This window comes from Hyperoodon ampullatus, assembly GCF_949752795.1.
Source record: "Hyperoodon ampullatus genome assembly, chromosome: 4".
Classification (NCBI taxonomy): Eukaryota; Metazoa; Chordata; class Mammalia; order Artiodactyla; family Ziphiidae; genus Hyperoodon; species Hyperoodon ampullatus.
Genome location: NC_136917.1, coordinates 86,092,244 through 86,109,352, shown reverse-complemented (window position 1 = coordinate 86,109,352; position 17,109 = coordinate 86,092,244). Strand labels below are relative to the sequence as shown.

Here is a 17,109-nt window from a genome sequence, read left to right as displayed (position 1 = left end):
CTAGTAATTACATTCTGCTTCCTGGTAATGAGATTAGGGAGTAATACGTAATATTAACTAAAATGTATTGAGAGATTATGATTTGGTAATTAAGTTTTTAAAGTGCTTTACTTTATTTGAAAATGTCTTTCTAGTTTTACCGAGATATAATTTGACATATATCACTGTTTATGTTTAAGGCGTACAGCATAATGATTTGACTTACATATATTGTGGAATGATTACCTCAATAAGTTTAATTAGCATCCATCATCTCATATAGGTATAATAAAAAAAAGAAAAAGAAAAAATATTTTTCTTGTGATGAGAGCTCTTAGGATATACTCTCTTCACAATTTTCATACATATACAGCAGTGTTAACTAGAGTCATCATATTGTATATTACATTCCTAGTACTTATTTCTCTTATAACTGGAAGTTTATACCTTTGGACTACTTTTCTCCAATTCCTCCTCCCTACCCACCACCTCTGATAACCACACATCTGCTCTCTTTTCCTGAGTTGTTTATTATTATTATTATTACATTTCACATGTAAGTGAGATCCACAGTATTTATCTTTCTCTTTATCTACTTAGCATAATGCCCTCAAGTAAAGTGCTTTACTTTAACAATTATTGAATTCTCCAGACATTTTCTGGTAGGTACTATAATAACTCATGAGGAAACTGAGGCACAAATAGATTAACTTGCCCAAGAAACACTATATTTGGTGAAGCCAAGGTAAGAGTAGATAATATAGTTGAAAATTGATTTTCTTTAATGTAAGCATAAGGATTTGGAAATAGACATCCACTTTGCTGTTACAAAATTTATTATATCACAATTAGATTATAATAACATATTTATCTTACTAATATCATTGTTATGTTTCTGGTTGATATTTTGCCTTTGCAATGGAAGAATAATAGCTAAAACTTATACCATTATTTGCCAGTCATGTTTCTAAGCATTTTACTTAGAACCCTATTAGCTGTAACACAGAGAGACCCGGAGACATTATATACTATGCTCAAAATCACATGTTGCATAAGTGGTAGAGATGGAATTCAAACCCACATCATCAGGATCCAGCTTCTGTGCTGCTCTTAATAACTGTTGGAGTGTCACTAACTCTTTTTGACTACTTTAATTATTTTTCTGCCACACTGAATCAAAATGGCTCTCAATATCTGTGTGTGTGTATGTATGTATGCATAAGGTCAGAAACAGCAAAATTAGCATCTTATTAAAAAGAACACATTCTCTACTTAATTGTCTAATTGTCTGTTTACTTCTAGCAACACTGCCTTTTAATATCTGTTTATGAGGTCTGGTATAATGTTTCTTTTTTCCTTTGATTTATAGAATAGTTTGGGCTCATAAAAATGGATTTATGTACTAGTAATTTGAGTCACTAGTCAGAAAAACCGTTTCATTTGAGCAGTCACCCTTGCAATTCTTTTCCCTCTTTGTGTTTTACCTATATTCATTGTTACCTGCTGGTAGAGAAAGTCCATTTTTTTAATGACCTGCTGTTCTCAAAGTCTCTCTTCTCTCCATTATAAAGAACACACTGGGGAGAAGGGGAGGCCAGGGGAGGGTATGTGCATATGATATATGAAAATACTTAATAGCTAACAAAACTGTTTTTCCAGACTTCTGGAACATTTTACTCAAAATACGTGTCTTTTATTTTTGCTGCTTCCCCCACTTTCCATTCATCCCTGGATTATTCCATATCCTGATCCTTGCATACTTGGAGATTCTAGGGATATGTACGGAGTTTTCAGATCCACAAATTTGTAGCTCTAAATAACTCTTCTTACTGCATAGGTGTACAAGTTTTCTCTTAGTTTAATTTGGGACTTGATGCAAGTAAAAGAAAGTCACTGAGTGCTTTCCCCCCTGCATTTTAGTAAATCTGAGCTATATATTTATCTTAACTTGGAAGCATGTCTTAAATATTTATTAGTAACTTTTCCTTTCAGTGCTAGAAGCAATTTTAAGGTAGAGATGAATGTGTGAATAAGTGAAATGTACCTTTTTTTTTTTTTTCCTAGATACAGTTTGGGACTTTATCAGATTATTTTGATGCACTGGATAAAGAAGATGCAGCCAGTAGAAAGAATAGCCAATCAATGTTCCCGGTTCTAAGTGGAGATTTTTTCACTTATGCTGACAGAGATGATCATTACTGGAGTGGCTACTTTACATCCAGACCCTTTTACAAACGAATGGATAGGATATTGGAATCCCATTTAAGGTACAGTTACCTTTAGATAGCTACATTTATTTTTTCACTTCTTTTATGTTATCATAAACTATCTGTAGAGTTTTGCATAATATACAGCATTTATGCAGTGTTAGGTTGCATTTAATATAATTGTGAAATTTTAATGCAATCAGAGATGTGTCTCCAAACCATCATCAGATTATTACAGAGGCTTTTATTCTGGAAGGAAAAGCAGTTTATGTAATTAGATTTTCTGGGAGTTGTATTCAATGTTTTATATTTTTCTAATTAAACTACTTATATTATTTGCACACCATGGTAGTATTCAGTGACATCATCGTGTGTCTGCAGGTCAGTAACCTGGCAAGCTGAATTGTTGGAAACGGGCAAGGGTCAAAAGGAGCAAATAGGGTCTCTCAGTAGCCAAAATGTAGGCCTCAAAGTACATACTCTAAAACCAATGTACTTTATATGTGGGAGAATTTTAGAGACTCCATCTCCGTTCTTATTTATTTATTTGAAACACATTTCTATCGGTATGATTTTCTGCTTAGAAGAAGAAAATTTGAAAGAGATGAGAACAGATGGAGGCAGAGTGATTGGTTGAAAAAGTAAACAGATAAGGAGACGACAGGAAAGTCATTAGAAAAACATAAAAACACTCTAACCCTGCATTATCCAGTTCTTTTCAATCACTATCCAATAGAACTTTCTGCAGTGATAGAAATACTCTATTTCTGCACTGTTTATGCAGTATGGTAGCCACTAGCCACATGTAACTATAGAGCACTTGAAATTTGACCAGTGTGACTGAGGAACTGAACTCTTAATTTTATTTAATTTTAATGAATTTTAATATACATAGCCACATGTGGCTAGTGGCTGCCATAGTGGAGAGTACAATTCTATGTAACTGAGTCTCATTGTTTTTTGATAAAAAGAAACCACCCCAAGGGAATCCTGAGGCTTTTTCTATGTGTGTAGCTCAGGAGAGTAATTTATTTTCATGACAAATTCATTGTCAATTAAGTTCAAAATATGAATTCATGATGATTGATTTTCATGATGAATCTTGGTATTAAAAATAAAAATTTATATCAAACCTACCCTCTTCTATGTACTAATGGATATTGAATATATTTTGGACAGACTTTTTATAAAAATCATTTCTTTAAGAGTTGTACTTTTTTATAGTAGTGTGTGTTTTCATTATTTTTACTGTTGTTGTGCTACTGTTCCCACAGACTAACAACAGTAACTGTTACTTAAAAACCTAACCTTTGACTATTTTGGGGGATATTCACAAATGTGCCAGATGAATATACATTATTTGTAACAAAATAGATTTATATATTACAGAGATTTCTGCATTCTTACCCAATAGAATCTTAGTTATCTTTATGTTCTCTTTACAGTTAGTTATCTTTATGTTATTCATAATTTTTAAGTGTCAAGTATTTTTTAGTGGCAAAGAGTTATGAATATTGGTTCAATCTTAATTTATTGAACTTAAGGTGTTACTTAAATATATTACTACTGGTAATATATTTTGATAATTCTACTGCTTTAAAATAAAACAATAAACCTATAGTAAGTTGAATTTCAAAATGTAATTAATTTATTTGAAAATAAGTTAATTGTGTGATAATGATATTTCATCCTCAGCTCATTTGTAAAAAATGTGTATAAAATAGAAATGTACAAAGAAGAAAATATTCTTGAAATCCACTTTTTTACATTTTATAGTATTTATATGTATATATATTCTTTCCATAACCAGGAATACTTGCTCTGGATATATATGCATACATATACATATAATTTCCTTAATTCCTATATAGTGATTCTCATGCCATGAATTTCAGAAGGCTTATAATTTTATAAAGTGGAGATTATTTAGTTTCTTTTAATTAGTTCAAAAATTCAAATGAATTCTTTTTTTTTTAAAGCAGTTTGAATCTCTCCTTGTTTTTTGATACCTTGATACATTTTCATGCTGCCTTGATTTTTCTCTCCATCATCTTAACATGTTTGTGGTAAAGAATCTTATATTTTTCACTCCATCAAGGCATGTCTCTTTTTAAAGAACTTTTAAGAAACCCATCTTGAACCATGTCCTCAGATTAAAAACATTAAAGGTGAAAATTATAAACCCCCATATTATTGCTCAAAACTGTCCTTAAGCTAAAGTATTTTTATTCTTTACTTTAAAATACTAAGAAAAGATGGCATAAGATTTATCAGCTTTCAGTTTCTAATGTTAAATTATCTGTAGTTGTTGTATGTTATCATTCAGCACTTAGACTAACTCTTGTCTCTGAGCTGTCTGGCCATCATTTCCTTCTTCTCCTTTACTGTTAGTCTAACACTCATGTGGCCATGCATTTCCCCACCACCTCTCCTCTTAATGTACCTATGTGAGAGTAAATGGCTTTCTGGTGATGAAGTTCATGGTATGTGTCTAAGCTGCTGAGAAGAAAGGACAGAAACACTTATCCAGTTCTTACTGCTTTGAGATATTTTTTCCCTATGCTATATGTAAATGGACATATCTTTCTGCCAACAGGTACTGGCTTCTCTTCCTTATATCACTGAGACATGGTGTTCTTTGATGATTGAGAATTTAGACGTATTAGATGGATACCTTTGTGGTTTTATAGAAATGTTTATTATCAATATCTGTCTTATAAACTGATGGTACTGAAATCATGGATTTAAAAAAAACGCATTTGAAAATATATCAGTGCCACCTATTTTAGGTAGTAAACTAAAATGTTTGTTTTGAAATAAAAATTAATGACTGTTTTATGCAATTAGGGCTGCTGAAATTCTTTACTATTTCGCCCTGAAACAAGCTCAGCAATACAAGATTAGTAAATTTCTTTCATCATCCCATTATATGATGCTGACAGAAGCAAGAAGGAATTTGGGACTATTTCAACATCATGATGCTATCACAGGAACTGCAAAAGATTGGGTGGTTGTGGATTATGGTACCAGGTAATATATTGGAAAGTAGACTTAAAACAAAATCTTTTAAAATTTCAGGTCATAAACTTTTATCTTTTGATGAAGTGTCTTTTTTAATTGTAATACTGAATTTTTATTGAAGTAAAGCACACTAAATCAAACCAATTTCAAAGATACATGTGTCACACCAAGAAAACATTTTCAGTTATGCTGACAGCCCAAAATGCTTATGTTTTGATGAAGTTTTTAATAATTATACCCCTTATAAGGTTTGCTGTAGAAAAACCACCAATTTTCAGAGTCACCAATTTTTCAAGAAATCTGTTGACAAAGTACCAGCTATCCCAACTTTTATTGTAGTGCATTTCTGTAAATGGAGTAGTAAAACATTATTATAAAACCAATCCCACTTTTCCCCAAGTACAGTGTGGTAATTGAGGTTACTTCTTGACCAAGGATTTGGTATCAAGTAAGTCATAGTTATAAACCAGGGAGATAAAGAGCTCCACTTCATTATATAGCCATTTAATTTCATCCTATTTCATATCCATTTGTTCTTGAATACCTCATTTTTTGACAGGGGCATTGATAAAAAAGTTTAAGCTTAGAAGAAGAGCCAGGAAGTAGAAGAACCTAGAAACCTTGTCATATATGGCCGATATAAGGAATTGGGATGAAAAGTGATGGCCTGGGTATTGATATCAAAGCCATCTTTAGCTCTTGGATGGTCTGTCAGATGAATGACGGAGTAGAACTCAGTTAGTTTCATATTGCAGATCAGAAACAATGAGTACAGCCTTTGGCTCAGAATAGCAGAGGGCTTTGTAAACAGTGCTTCCCAATAAGCTTACCTTTTGTGATAGTGAGATTTCCATCATCATACCAGAGTTGAGGCTGCCATTCGTTAGGATCAGTGCAGAGAAGATTCCCACACTAGGGGAGGAGTTTTGCCTATTGTTTCACTGTAGCTTAGGTTAGTATTTCTTCCAGATTATGCTTTGATATTATTTTTAAATCATTAAAAATATGCTCTGATTATAGATTTAAAAAGTGAATCTCTTTTATAGGTATTCTCATGTGGAAAGTGTACATAGCACATAAAGTCATTATTAAAAAATTGATCCACAACTGATACTACTAATTGTAATGAGGGTTAATTAAATTTTTAGTTACAGTATTTCGACTGCCTTTCACAAAACTTGGGAAAAAAGTATTCTTGAGGTTTCATTAGTTGATTTGAGTCTTTAAAAAATATATTCAAGGTATTAGTACCTTGAATATCTTCTCAGTTTTCTTATGGCAAATGTATTTGGCATCCGTCTATTGAGATTGAGCTGGGCTTAAAGTAGGAAAAACTCATTGTATGATAATGATGTTACTTCTTCCACAGAAAGCATTTTTGAAAGTAATGTTAGATACTCCATTTTTCTTTTTCACCTGTTCCTGTCTTCTTGGTTTATTGAGAGTTTAAAAGTGAGGCTGCTGGGAATCAGACCAGAGCAGAGCTCCTAAGAGGAAATAGAGAAGTCATCCTTCTCCACTGCTTATTTGCTATCTCTCTGGCTGCAATATTGAAAGAGGTTTGGGTACAGGTCATTGGGTTTTTGCTACAGAACATTTTCTGTCTCATAACCTCTCCAGAAGGCCTGTCATTAGTTCCTCCATATGTTTGGTGTTGCTTTTAGCTTATAAAAGCATCCCCATACAAAATTGCATCTCAGAGAAAAAAGACACAATAATTCTCAAGTTGTACTTGACATTTGTAAATTTGCTTTGTGAGTACTTCACACTTCATTGAAAAGTCATAAACAATTATCAAGTCATTAGCACAGACATTTTAAGTAGGAAATTTCAAAACACAAGTTAGAGAATCATAAATAAAGAGGCAGCTAGTATTGGGTGGTCTCTTGTCCTTGGATTGGTGACTACTTTTTATTCAGATGTTGGCAGAAATGTCCCAGTGAACAAGTGTATGAGTTAGGGCCTGCCTTTGGCTTCAAAACAAAATTAATCCTATCCTGCTTATTTTTAGGCCATGTGAAAGAAGTCTGCAGGTCACTGGTTCAGGTGTGACAGCTCCACAATGCCATCAGGGTTCCAGGCCCTTTTAGCTCCCTCTTCTGCCGTTTAAGGGTGACTCTTAGTGTCATGCTGTCAACAGTAGATTGAATCTTCATGTAATTATAAACTGGAGAACAAGCATACATCATGGCATATTTGGATGTTAATTTTAATCATGGCATTAAAAAATGAATTAGACTGGGCAGCGTCTATGTGGATGTTCAGCTTAAAAGTGGTTAATGGGACTGTGTGAAGAAGGAATGGTAATGAGGTCAGTTACAGAAAGATTAAGAATTCTGTCAATTGCTAAATTGTAATAAAGATAGGTAGGAGAAGAAAATGAACAGAGGGTAAGAACGAGACTCCTAACATGTAGATCAAACTGTTGAATAACAGACATGATAGCGTCTCCTTTAGACTGCAGGTATGGTAGTAAACTAGAAAACTGTGATTCCAAAGTGACGTTTTCTGAACCGTTTCATAATAGGATAAGGGCAGGTTAGGAAATTAGAGGCTCTGAGAAATACCACGTTGATGAAATGTTGAAACATGTAAAATTTTGTTTTACCCAGTTTTCCCCAGACCTATTTACTGTGTTTAGCTTTGTTTTGTTTTCAATAAAATAGCTTTATACATACTGAGAAAGTGTTTGGGAAATGCGCCTGTCCTTAGCAGTCATCTCATAAGAAGACTGCGTGTGTGCCTTTAGGACACGAACATTGATTCGTGACATTCACTCAGTTTAATTAGGACTCTTTAATACACTGTAACACATATAAAGTTTTAGCTGATGGAGAACATGACTTATTCTGCATGTTCAGACAACCTCATAGAGATAGTCATGTAGATAATAAAAATAAGCTTAGATTGAAGGAGTTGTTTTTCTAACTGAACTGTATTCATTCATGTATATGGTCTTTTAGTCTGGTGAGAACACTTACTACTATTTAGTATAACATTTGAATAGAGTGAGAAATTTAGCTGGATGATGGTCTGAACTTAAATCCATAAGATTTTAATACTATGGTTACAGATTTACTATGTAAATGCATTTAATTCATAACTTATTGATCATGATCGCTTACATCTTTGAAGTTAATCTTAATGCTCTGGAAAAAAGAAGTTATTTCTATCTAATTCTTTTACAATTTTTTTGTTGTTGCATGTTGCATTTTATTGTTGCAAAAACAACAAAAATGTTTTTAACACATAGATCCAAAATTGCTTCCTGTTTTGGGGAAAATAATATAATCACTCTATAAACATAATAGATTCATTCTAATGGTTGATTGAAAACATGATTAGCAAAGTTTCTCTACAGATTTCTCCAATATGAGTTTACTTAGAGGTGCCTACTCTCTAAAGCTTTAAAAAAGTAAGATTAAACTTGGAAAAAAGGCAAGTTTTTTCCCTATGTGTAGTGCTTCACCAATAGCTGGTAATGTACTGAGATTCTAATCCAGAATTGATCTTGAAACAGTTGATTCATAAGCATCACTTTGGCTCCTCAGACATAATTATACAATTTGAATACAGTTAAGAATTTCAATGACAAAGAAATATAATAAGGACAAAGACAATTTCATTATCTGGATCTGTGAAATACTTTTTTTCTCTAGTTCTTTTGAACAAGAACATGAAACTAAATTCACGAAATATCTATTTGAATTCTTCAGAATTTAAATTCTTTGAAATGTGTATACTGATTGAATTTTTTTGTGAATTAGAGTTAATCTCATGTCTTCTTTTGTCATTATTTCAATGCTTGTTAAAGATTTTTCTAGAGTAAAGTATCAAATCATTGCTTTTTGGTAGAACGCCTTAGAGCTGTTGGGGTGATCATGCTGGCTATTGTTATTATTTGGTATGATACTCATGTAGAGTATAAGTAGTTTGAATAAGTTTATGTGTTTCAGGTGTGTCTAGAAAATTTTCTTATTTTAAATGAATCCTTATCAGTGATACCTTCTGATTAACTTTCTTTTATCCCTAAGTACTTCATTCAGGGTAAAAAAAAAAGAGCCAATTCATCATAGGTTTATTATAGGTTTCACTTTGAATACAGGATGAAGGTGATAGTGGTTTGGCCATAATTAAAGAAACTGAAAATATTATATACAGATTTTTTTTAATGTTTTTATTAAAGTATAGTTGACATACAATGTTGTGTTAATTCCTACTGTACAGCAGTGACTCAGTTATACATATATATATATTCATATTCTTTTCCATTATGGTTTAATCACAGGATATTGTATATAGATCCATGTGCTATACAGTAGGACCTTGTTGTTTACCCATTCTATATATAATAGTTTGCATCTGACTAATCCCAAACTCCCAATCCAACCCTCCCCCACCCCCTTCCCCCTTGGCAACCACAAGTCTGTTCTCTAGGAAAATATTGTATAGAGATTTGGGGGGGGGAGTTTTATTTTATTTATTTTTTATACAGCATAGAGATTTTTGAATTACTTCTCAAACTAGTAAAACTTTTGGTTCACAGACTCTTTCATTCATTGATGAATTTAAAGAAGATAATTGGACATTCTGCACTGCTGCTTATTTTGAAGGACAAACGCTCGTACGACTCTTACTCTTTTGATACCTTCCTAGAAATGGTTAGTTGATATCTTCTATTTTCGTAATAAAAATGTGTGATTCTTTTGTTCTTGGGTTGGAAAAGGGAATGAGAAGCTTAATAAAAGGAGACATTGAAATATAATTATTTCTTTTTACATTATTTGAAAGAATTTGTATCACTTTATATAAATTACCTGTGTGTTCTTTCCCATAAGTGTGACTCTATTTGATTTATGGTGTGTATTTTATTCTCACTAAATCTAAGCATGAAAAATAAAATAATGAACTTATTTCAAGGTATGTAAAGCATACAGGCTTTTAGAACACTTAAGTGATATCGTAAGGTAACTGGACATTATAATTGTTATTTTCCTTAGCTTTAATTAGAAGCTCCTTGATCATATGTTTTCATATTAAAGTAAAAATGCAATAAACAGACTTACATTTTTTAAAGATATGAAACATATGACACAAAAGTAACATAGTAAAACTTTTTGCAGAATTGTCTCTAGAATTCTGATTTATTTGATTCCTAGTTAGAACTGCTCATTATGGACTCTAGTCCCCGTAACATATGCTGTACTTGAAATCTAAATACACAATATATGCGCACAGACACAAGATTTATTTGTTTTGAATTATGATGGACTTCATGTAGCTGGAAAGAGGGTTTTTTTTTTTTCCTACTGTGCCCTTTTCATGTTTTTTTAAGGTACTATTACATAGCTAACTTTGAAACAAGTTTTAAAAGTAAAATTAAAATTTCTGTTCATTTTTATAGGATTTGAAACGAAGAACACAAAGTTCTCTGCCACAAAAAAATGTAATAAGTCTGAGTGCGGAGCCAAGGTAAATAGCATAATTTCTCATAAACTTTGACCACTTCTATGACTTAACTTTTTGGGGTTTTCATGATTTTGTTCTGGACCCAGCATATATCGTAAGGCAGTATTTCATTTAATCAACTTACGAATTTAAAACAATTGTTTTGAAGAAATGGATTTTCTCCCATGACTGTGTTGTATTCAATGCTAATAGCTAACACGGCGTTTGGTACATTGATAGCTGAATAAACTATTATAACAATATTTCTTACAGAATACTTGATGTTGGATGGTAAATATGTAGCTTTATTCTAAAAATTACCTTATATTTATAATATTGATTATTTTTAGAGTATGTTCTTTCTTGATTACCTTTTTATTTACTTACCTTGTTTTCATTAATCTCTGATCCTGTATTTTTAAATGAAAGAAGAGATGTAATTACTATTAGAAGATAAGGGTTCCTACTGTAAATTATTTACTAGATAACTGTCATTGTGCTTGTAAAACTGCCTCATTTTCACATTGTTGATTTATGTTTAAGTAAATTCGAAAGGTGTTCAGTCAACCTAAAAATGGGGCATTTAATTGATGGCTGCCTCTGATTTACAAAGAAACGTTTTATGTTTTTATTGACAATTATTTAACCAAGTTATCCATTTTTAATGAGCAAATATCAATGTCAGTACCCAGTGTATGCAGATACACAGTGTAGTTTTGTAATATAACTTTTTACTACCTAAATTGAGAAATTGAGTATCACCTGTTATAAATTGTAGAATAAAAGAGTAATTGTAAAGTGTAATTGATGATTTTATACTTTATTAAAATTATTTTAAAATAAATGGAATCAAAGTTATTACAGAAATTTTTTAATTGTTAATAAAGTTGAGATTTCAGTTAAACATAGACTAGAGCCTTAGCTGACTAAACTTCTTCAGTAAATAGAAACTTAAAGCATATATAGGTCAACCTTAGAACAGGGAGGTAAGTATATTTTAGTAATACTAAAGTATCACTAAAGTAATACTAAAGAAACCCTACATCTCATTTGGCTGGAAAAAAGAAGGGATTAATTTGAAAAGAAAGTTTAAGTCCTAAGTTTAGTCTTGCTGAAGTCTTAAAGCTTTCATATTACCAGGCCATAATTAGGATGAAAGGATAATGATATTGAAAGAAAAATCAGTTGTAAAATTACAAAACATTTTCTTTGTCTTAAAATAAATAATGTTTTGATGAATTTTGGGTTGTATGGGCATTCTTTATATATTGTGTCCCTAATAAACTGTGGTGTCAGTAAATCTATTTGGCTTTCGGCATAATCCTCTTATCTATTACCTTTTTTATCTTCTTCTATTTTGGTGGGGGAAGATCTTTTTTGCTGACTCTAAGAATAACTTATGCTTGCTATAAGTGATTCATGCTCCATCCCCAGCCCATTAGTCTTCCTGTGGGTACATGTTAAGGTGGGTGGGATGCAGTGGGGATGAGGCCATAATGAGTCAAAGGACTCATGCTTTGTGCTCTGTCCTTGCCTTAGCCAGACGTAAGTGATAATTCAGCCTTACTTATGCCAGAGGAAGAAAGTTAGGAGATAGAGGTCTATTAATTAAGGACAGAAAGTTAGGAGATAAAGGTCTATTAATTAATATATTTTTGAGCTTTTAATATTGAAGAGTTTTAATTAAAGATAAACATAAGTAGGCTTTTTGAATCTATTAGGAAAACAGTCACTTTTTGATATTTCCATTTAAACAGTTTGTATTTAAATAGTGTTCTTCATTTTAATATTATATCTTCAGAGTTCTTTTCTACCAAATGTCAATGCTCCTGTTTCCGTAGTTAGGTGAATTGGGAATACTTAGGATTGTCAGATTCCTATTTTTATCTTTATTGTCGTTTTTGAACTTTAGAACCTCATGAATAAAACCACTTATATTTTTGGTTTTAAAATCTATTTTTTACTTGTTAGCCACAAATTTTCTGAGTTATTGATCTTTCAGTAAAATCAGTGAAGAATGGAGGACCGATGATGGCCTTTAAAATGGAAGCCTTTGATAGTTTTATTTTGCAGGTACCGAAAGTTAAATAATTGTCTGTAGTTCTCAGTCTTTAAATTGGCAGTTTCAAAAGAGTGGCCACGACTCAGTCTTCTATTCTTCGTGACACTTCTGTGATGCTCTAAGGCTTAGCTTTATTTTGCTTATAAGAATAATACTTATTTGAACAACATATTATTAATGTAAATAAAACATGCATTCTCAATAGGGAGATGTCTTCCCTAGGAGGCTAAGAATTGGTTCTTGGGGGGGAGGGGGCGGTGAAAAAAACTTATTTTTTTTTAATATGCAAAGCACAGATGCAGCAGATAATAGTACGTAACAGATAAACATTTTATGTTTAGTATTAAAATTGTGTAGAGGGATGATTAGGAAAAAGTGTCTAAAAAGAATCTTTAAGGAGGTTGTAATAAAAAAAGGTTGAGAAACACTGGTCTAAATCTATACAGTTTAAATAATACAGGTAAATGAATTTGATCATGCTATTGGCAACATTACAATTATTACCTAACATGATTTAGTTTGTGAGTATTTAAAAAGTAGTCCATGATCTGCTGAAAGTGACATAGTACATGTCAGTGTGCCTAATTTAGTTCACAAGGTTATGTGAGCTGTATAGTGAATATATTCTTAGCCTTTGTATAGAAAGCGGATGTGATTAAAAGTTAGGGCACCCTGGACAAGTCATAAATTGTCTAGCCTTAAATAATCCTTAAGTGTACAAAGATGTTTCTGTTTCTCTACATTCACAATTGCCTAAGGAAAGCAACTGTAAGGACACTTAATACAAAGACTTACAGGATTAGGAACTTGGAGCACACTGAGGATGCAAGGTAAAATCCGAGACAGGCAAAGAGATTTCAGTCTTCTTTCAGTATTCCATCTGTTCAGGCAGGACAGGATTAAATGTTGCCACAGCACAGGTCTGTAAGTCACGTGGTTTGACAAGGTATAAAGGAACTTTTTTTAAATGGTAGATTATTTGAAATGCCACCAAGTATGTAATCAAAGTTACATCGAGATTGCGTCTGTAAATCTGAAAGTTTAACTTTTCAAGTAATAGATACGTTTTTAGTTTGAGAGTAACTTATTCAAACCACTATTACAAATTTACCTTTAAATGCTTTTAATTTTTAGCAAGGTATTTATTGGTAAGGAATCCTACATCTGTTTCTTTTGGCTAGAAAAGGAAGGGATTAATTTGAAAAGAAACCGTTAACCATGTGGAGACACAAATGAAGTCAGTGTTTTCTAGGCTTAGGTGACTTTGGAGTATCAGCCAGATTTAAAAAGGACAGAACTCCAGAAAAGGCACTCAATAACCCATTCACTTGGGGTATTGCCATTCGTTTGTTGGATGACCTCCCTGCCCCTCTAATTTAATTTCCTCTGTTTTTCTCCATATATGTTTTTCTTTTGGATTCTAATCTTGATTGAGAGCATCATTTTCTTTTTAGCTGTCTAGGTTCTGTAACCCCAGAAAACACTTTGACTTCTGTCTTTTCTCATTCCTTAAGTATCATCAGTTGTAGTCTTTTGGATTTTAGCTTTACTCATCGCTGACATCCATCCTCTCCTCCCTTTTTGTTATTTTGGTTTTAAGCCATCCTTTATGTTTTGCTTGAACTACTGCAATGGCTTCTTGCCCCAAGGCCTTTTCTCTGTGCCTAAATTATTAACTATAATTTATGTAGTTATCTGAGGAATCTACCCAAAGCAGAACTCTGAAAAAGTTACCTGGCTAGAAACAGCAAGGCTTCTTAGGACCTAGACTCGAAAGTCCTAGAAGGTCATTTTCACTACATTCTACTAGTCAAGCAAGTCATTAAGGCCATCCAGGATATAAGAGAGGGGAATTATTCCCATTACTTGATGTGAGGAGCATGTGCAGGAAGCAAAGGGAATGATGGTGGTCATCTCTGGGGACTATCTACCACAGTTCACCACTGACCACCACAATTCACATACCTACCATGTGCAAAACAAAATAAACTCACCCTCCTCCCAAGTTGCCCAAGATCTCATCCCGTTATGAAAGTGGCCCCAATTTTTCATCTAAATCAGGCCCAACATGGCTCAGCCATATGGCTGGGAATTGTCGTTGGCTTATTTCTGCCAGTATGATTATTTGAAGTTAATCCCACTAGACCTTAAACTCCTCGAGGGTCCAAATTATTTCTGTCATTTATGTCCACCACTATGCCTATGGTATGATATTCAACATAGTAAGAATTTAATAAAGATTTGTTATAATATATTTTATTATTGCTTGAAGAGAATATTAAACTTCAGATACCAGATATGCATAGAATATGGTTCACATTCTATGTGAACCATATTCTATGTGAAAATGTAGTATCCTGGTATATATTCTCCCCAATTGATTCTTTCATCTAATATTTGTAGGTTGAGTGGCAGAAGACTTCCAATCCACTAAATACTAATACAAGTAAAAATAAGCAGTAATTCAATATAGCTTTGAATTTGCTCAGCATTTAGACAACTGCTCATTTGAGATTTCAGAGTTTCATACTATGAGACTTGAAAATTTTAGGGTTGCATCTCAGCATCATTGCATTCTTGTAGAATGAACTTTGTTGGGGTTGCATTCTTGGGGGCTCTTCAGAATGAGTGGATTCAAAAAATACTCCCAAATACCTGAATGAGTTGCCTTATCAGATCATAAGACTTTTTTTTATTGATGTTGACATAAGAGTATTTGTCTGATTCTACGTTTTATATTTTTAATATTGTTCTCAGAAACAGTTCTTCTGGTAGTAATTATCTACTAGTGTGATGAGATTCAAGGCTTTAGAGCATTTTCTGATTGGTCACTATGTCATCAACCTATTTTTATACCAAGTCAGAATGTAAGTAAGTATCTAACATCTCTACCAGTTATTTAAACATAAGTTTTAAGTGAAGAAACCAAGTTCACAGCCTTATTTTTATTGTTTGGAATATTCACTATTTTTCTTTGGGGGAGATGGAAAAGCATTAGCAGTGATAATTAGTGTTAAGGACTGTGCTTGTTTCTCATGGATTGTAATGTTCAAGCTCAAGTCTTATGTACTAGAAAGCTAGTATAGAAGTGTGTTCACATTACTCAGCAGAAAGATAAGTGGATACAATCAAGAAGATAGAGCTTTTTTTTTTTTTTCTTGAAAATGATGGGTTGCATTTAAAAATTATACCAAGGGAATTCAAGGTGATAATAGAATACATGATTTGACTAGGATTTGACACTGTACCCTCCAGAGGTTCTGTTATTCTGAGAGCAGCCCAAATGTCCTTTCCTGAGAAAACTAGTTTAGAACTTCTCTTTTAATGGGGGAATTATTATTATTATTTTTTTTTTTTTTTGCGGTACGTGGGCCTCTCACTGTTGTGGCCTCTCCCGTTGCGGAGCACAGGCTCCCGACATGCAGGGTCAGCAGCCATGGCTCACGGACCCAGCCGCTCCGTGGCATGTAGGATTTCCCGTACCGGGGCACGAACCGTGTCCCCTGCATCGGCAGGCGGACTCTCAACCACTGCACCACCAGGGAAGCCCCAGACTGCATTTTAAATGATCGTTTTAAGGTTTATTTGTTTAAAAACAATTGCAAAGTAGTTACATGTTCAGTGAACACCTGCTAAATTTCCTGGTTAGTCTGCTTTAATTGCCTTTTTATTGTTTATACTTTAAATCAAACTTTCTTAACTAGCTGTGTGGTTCTAGTTTATTGTTGTCAGATTATTTTATACAGTGAATTAAGTTTACACAGGGTGTTTAAGTTGTGTGGTTTTTTGTTTTTGTTTTTTTTTTTGTGGTATGTGGGCTTCTCACTGTTGTGGCCTCTCCCACTGCGGAGCACAGGCTCCGGACGCGCAAGCTCAGCGGCCATGGCTCACGGGCCCAGCCACTCCGCAGCATATGGGATCCTCCCGGACCGGGGCACGAACCCATGTCCCCTGCATCAGCAGGCAGACTCTCAACCACTGCACCACCAGGGAAGCCCAAGTTGTGTGGTTTGTCTAATGAAATTAAAGTGACTTTTGCACATTGCTTACAACATCTTACAATTACTCCATCAAGGACCACAATCAAGAAAGTGCAGAAGATGGGGAACAGTAATATGTGCCTCTATATGTAGGATTATGATGTTATTTTGATACCTTACAATGTGAAGGCAGAGTTAGCATGGGGACTACCGCCTACGATCTAGGAAGGACTATAATAATTTCCAACTGAGATATTTGGAAATAAGTAACTTTGTAGAATCTAAGCAAAGTGCAAAGTTTGAGTGATTCTGTTCTGTGTTATTGCTTGTAGCACCCAAGTTTTTTCCCCCATTAGTTGGAGTTATGTCATGCACTGTGAAAGTGTTAAAGTAAATTAAGTATCTGGCATAT

At 33.3% G+C, this 17,109-nt stretch overlaps 1 protein-coding gene across 1 annotated transcript in view; it reads left to right on the top strand.

The window, feature by feature from the left end:
* The window catches only part of MAN2A1 (mannosidase alpha class 2A member 1), a gene marked incomplete at both ends in the record, with an annotated part of 155,973 nt that overhangs the window by 81,774 nt on the left and 57,090 nt on the right, over nt 1-17,109 (top strand). Inside the window, 4 exons of the mRNA XM_079702510.1 lie at nt 2,044-2,246; nt 5,034-5,216; nt 9,754-9,868; nt 10,612-10,679. Coding sequence (XP_079558636.1) covers nt 2,044-2,246; nt 5,034-5,216; nt 9,754-9,868; nt 10,612-10,679 — 569 coding nt within the window. The remainder of the gene's footprint in view (nt 1-2,043; nt 2,247-5,033; nt 5,217-9,753; nt 9,869-10,611; nt 10,680-17,109) is intronic.